Source organism: Vigna radiata, chromosome 8 (assembly GCF_000741045.1).
Source record: "Vigna radiata var. radiata cultivar VC1973A chromosome 8, Vradiata_ver6, whole genome shotgun sequence".
Classification (NCBI taxonomy): Eukaryota; Viridiplantae; Streptophyta; class Magnoliopsida; order Fabales; family Fabaceae; genus Vigna; species Vigna radiata.
Genome location: NC_028358.1, coordinates 2271719 through 2276389, shown reverse-complemented (window position 1 = coordinate 2276389; position 4671 = coordinate 2271719). Strand labels below are relative to the sequence as shown.

The following is a 4671-nucleotide window of genomic DNA, read 5'->3' as shown; positions in this document are numbered from 1 at the left end:
CTATTCATAATAAGAAGGTTGTCCCTCTTAAAAGAGATCATGAACCACTAGAAGATATATGTTGAAGATATAATTTAGATTTAAATTATTGTTGTACTTAATTAAAAATAATTGAAAGTTGTTTTCTGTTTTCAAAGTTGTTTCCTATTTTCACGTAGAATGCTTATATAATTGTATGTCATTTTGAAAAAAAAGGAATGAATGAAAGTATCGTATTTTATCCCCTGTGAATTGTTTAACATGGTATCAGGTGTTTTTTTAATTCCGGGAATATCTATCTTCATCTTCGGTATCCAATTCCTAAATTCCCAATTTCGCCATGGCCAATCCTTCTTCCACCTCCTCATTGTCTACCACCTTTGCCCCATCTTCCAATATTATCATTCAGCAAGATAATTCTTCTTTTCCCATCACTATTATTCTTGATGACTCAAACTACCCCTTTGATCCCAGTTAATGGACATGCGTATTGGTGCTCGAAACAAATCGGGGTATCTCACTGGCGCAACTGCGAAACCCTCCATTGATGACCCAACCTATGATAATTGGGTTACTGAGAATAAACGGGTGAAAAGTTGGCTTATTAACTCCATGAGCCCCCGTTGATGCAGCAATTTATCCGCCTTGAATCTGCCCATCAAATTTGGGATGCAACTCTGTGCACATTCTACTATGGATCTGATGAAACTTGCCTCTTCGCTGAACCAACAATCTTTCTCCACCAAACAACATGGTCGTCCCCTCTCTACTTATTAAAATGAACTACTCTCCCTATTTCAAGAAATTGATCATCGTAAGTCTTCTTCTGAAACCATCGTGAATGGCGTAGTCCAGATGCATTCTTCCATGGCTCGTTTGCGCGTTCACATCTTTCTTAGCGGCTTGGATTCTGATTTTGACCAAGTTCGTGGAGAGATTCTTCGTAAAGACCCAAAATTGGATCTTGAGAGCACATATGCCTATGTCCATCGTGAACATCGACAACGTATCACTATGGGTCGTCCTGCTCCTACATCGGATTCCTCTGCTCTACTATCTCAGGTTCCTCATTCCTCCCCTGTTAATTATACTCCTAAACACCATAAGGATAATTCTTCTGGAAAACCCTTGTTATGTTCTCATTGTGGTGATTCTGGTCACTCAAGACTCGTTGCTATGAAATCATCGGCTATCCAACATAGTGGGACTTCAGCAAACGCATCAGATCATATGATTCATTATGCTTCTATATTAAAACATTGTTTCCCATGCAGTAATGGTGGTTCTGCCTCCATTACTTCTCAGGGTACCATTACTCTATCAAAAACTCTCACTCTTTATTCTGTTCTTGTCGTTCCTTCTCTTGATTTCAATCTTTTATCTGTTAGTTAGCTTACATCACAAATTAATTGTCGTGTGATTTTTTGGCCCACATTTTGTGTTTTTCAGGACGTCCAGACCGAGCTTTACTTCTTAGAAGTCTCTGAGGGTGGTACTGACTTGCATTGCAGAGCATCTGCTACTAACACTCCACATTCTTCCCATTCTCCTGCTTGGCTTTGGCATAAACGACTCAGACACCTTTCCTTTGGTTATCTTCAAAAGTTATTTCCCCATTTATTTTCAAATTGTCATCCCTCTAAATTTCAATAAATTTCAATGTTCTACTTGTGAAATGACTAAAAGTCATCGCATTCCCTTTTACCCCAGTATGAATAAAAGTTGTATTCCCTTTCAAGTAATTCATTCTGATATTTGGGGCCCTGCTAAAGTCCCTTCGTTTTCTCATTCTTATTATTATGTCTCCTTTATTGATGAATGTACTCGAACGGTGTGGGTCTCTTTGCTTAAACATAAAAATGACGTCTTCCCTGTTTTTCAGAAATTTCACAGTATGGTTCAAACACAATTTAATACTTCCATACAAATTTTTCAATCAGATAATGGCCTCGAATATAAGAATGGATCCTTTTCTGAATTCTTAACCTCTAAAGGGATAAAACATCAAACTTCTTGTACATATACACCTCAACAAAATGGACTAGCTGAGAGAAAAAACATACAATTGTTGGAGGTTGTACGGGCTTCATTATTTGAATTGAATGTCCCTTCCCATTATTGGGGTGAGGTTGTCCTCTCTGCGGCCTATCTTATAAATCGCACTCCTTCTAGTGTTTTAGGTTTTCTCACCCCTCAAAAGAAGCTTGAAACTTTCTTTTCTATTCCACATGTCATGAATCTTGAACCTCGTTGGTTGCACTGCCTATGTTCATATTCCAAAAAAATTACGCGGTAAGCTTGATCCTTGTGCTAAAAAATGTATCTTTGTCGGCTATTCCGACGTCCAAAAAGGATATCGTTGCTTTGACCCTCAAACCCACAAAATGTATGTAACGCTTGAAGTATCCTTTAGAGAGTCTGAACCTTTCTATTCAGGGGGAGTCATTTCTTCTTCTAAGGGGGAGATTCATCACATTAGAGAAGAATAATTATGCTTACCTTTACCTGTGACTCCTACTCCAACATCTCCTCTTATTATAGACAGTCCACCAAATCAAAATCCTTCTCCTGAAGTCTCCACCGATTTTCCAGGTACAGATCTTGTCAATGCAAGTCATTCTTCACAAAATGAGGCACCAAGTCTACCTTATATACTAGAATCACCTGATGTGGGCAGTTCTGAAACACATCCCGAACCTACTACTGAGGTAACTTCTGTCTCTATTGTAAACTCTTCCATCCTAACTTCTTCTAACACTCACAATACCCAAATCAGAAGATCAGGACGACAAAATAAAGGTATATCAAAACCAGTTTATGAACCAGATTCGAGAGTGAAAGTAAAATACCCTATTAGCAGTTATGTATCATCTCATAGATTATCTGAATCATATGCTCTAACGGTTGAACAATTATCCATTGTATCTATTCCTAATAGTGTGCAGGAAGCATTAGAAGATCTTAGATGGAAGCAAGCAATGAACATAAAGATGGAAGCACTTCAGAAAAATGAAACTTGGAAACTAACTTCTTTACCAAGTGGAAAAAAGACAATTGGGTGCAAATGGGTATACACTGTGAAGTTAAAAGCAGATGGAAGTATTGATAAATACAAGGCAAGACTCGTGGCAAAGGGATACACACAAAAATATGGGGTAGACTATCAAGATACATTTGCTCTAGTGGCTAAACTTAACACAATATGAATCCTAATTTCCATAACAGCTAATAGAGATTGGCCCCCTGAAACAATTTGATGTAAAGAATGTCTTCTTGAATGGTGATTTAGAAAAGGAGGTCTACGTGGAGGTTCCACCGGGAGTACAGCTACCCCCTTCAAAAGAAAGTGTAGTCTGCAAATTAAAAAAGGCTTTATATGGCCTTAAACAGTCACCCAGGGCATGGTTTGGAAGACTCACGTTAGCAATGAAGAAGTTTGGGTATAAACAAAGTAATTCAGACCATACCTTGTTTATAAAGCATAACAAAGGAAAGGTGGCCATACTTATTGTCTATGTAGATGATATGGTGTTAACAGGAGATGATGTGGAAGAAATGAAATTACTTGAGAAGAAACTGGCTGTTGAATTTGAAATCAAGGATTTGGGACAAATAAAATACTTTCTTGGCATAGAAATTGCAAGATCTGAAAAAGGTATTTTTCTATCTCAAAGAAAATATATTCTAGACCTTTTATCTGAGATTGGAATGTTGGCTTGCAAGCCAGCCGATACTCCAATTGAAATGAATCATTCTCTTGCTGTATATCCAGACCAGATTGAGACGGATAAACATAGATACCAGAGGTTAGTAGGAAAGTTAATTTATTTATCTCACACTAGACCTGACATTGCCTATTCTGTGAGCATTGTAAGTAGGTTCATGCATTCTCCTAGTGAAGAATATATGACAGCAGTATACCGTATCCTTAGATACCTCAAAGGTTCACTAGGGAAAGGTTTATTATTTTCAAAAAATGATAGAGCTTACAAAGAAGGATACACAGATTCAGACTAGGCTGGAGATAAAACTACAAGGCAATCAACTTTAGGTATTTTACCTTTGTAGAAGGCAACTTAGTCACATGGAGAAGCAAGAAGCAAAAGGTAGTTGCAAGGTCTAATGCTGAAGCTGAATTTAGAGGTATGACATATGGCATTTGTGAATTACTATGGATTAGAAGCGTCCTAGCTGATTTGGGAATCAAATATGAACAACTAATGAACCTTTACTGTGACAACAAGGTTGCGGTAGAAATTGCACATAACCCGGTTCAACATGATAGAACCAAACATGTTGAAGTGGATAGACATTTTATTAAGGAAAAGCTAGATAATCAAGTAATTCAAACTCCACATGTTCAGTCTGAAGATCAACTTGCTGATATACTAATAAAGGTTGTTTCAGGAAAGGTGTTTGAAGAAGTCATTAACAAGTTGGGCATGATTGATATTCATGCACCAACTTAAGGGGGAATGTTGAAGATATAATTTATATTTAAATTATTGTTGTACTTAGTTAAAAATAAGTTGAAAGTTGTTTTCTGTTTTTAAAGTTGTTTCCTATTTTCACGTACAATGCTTATATAATTGTACGTCATTTTGGAAAAAGGAATGAAATCGTATTTTATTCCCTGTGAATTGTTTAAGAATATCTTTAAAATTGTTCATCTTGTTTGTATACAAAGAACAT

The 4671-nt window shown here is 36.9% G+C and overlaps 1 protein-coding gene across 1 annotated transcript; it reads left to right on the top strand.

Moving 5' to 3' along the window:
• Positions 1-456: 456 nt before the first annotated feature.
• On the top strand, positions 457-4448 carry LOC106770050. The gene is made up of 8 exons (XM_014655872.1): positions 457-574; positions 782-1362; positions 1429-1570; positions 2521-3095; positions 3205-3561; positions 3703-3785; positions 3858-3937; positions 4048-4448. Exons 1-8 carry the CDS (start codon positions 457-459, stop codon positions 4446-4448), a joined length of 2337 nt encoding a protein of 778 aa, XP_014511358.1.
• The last annotated feature ends 223 nt before the right edge of the window (positions 4449-4671 follow it).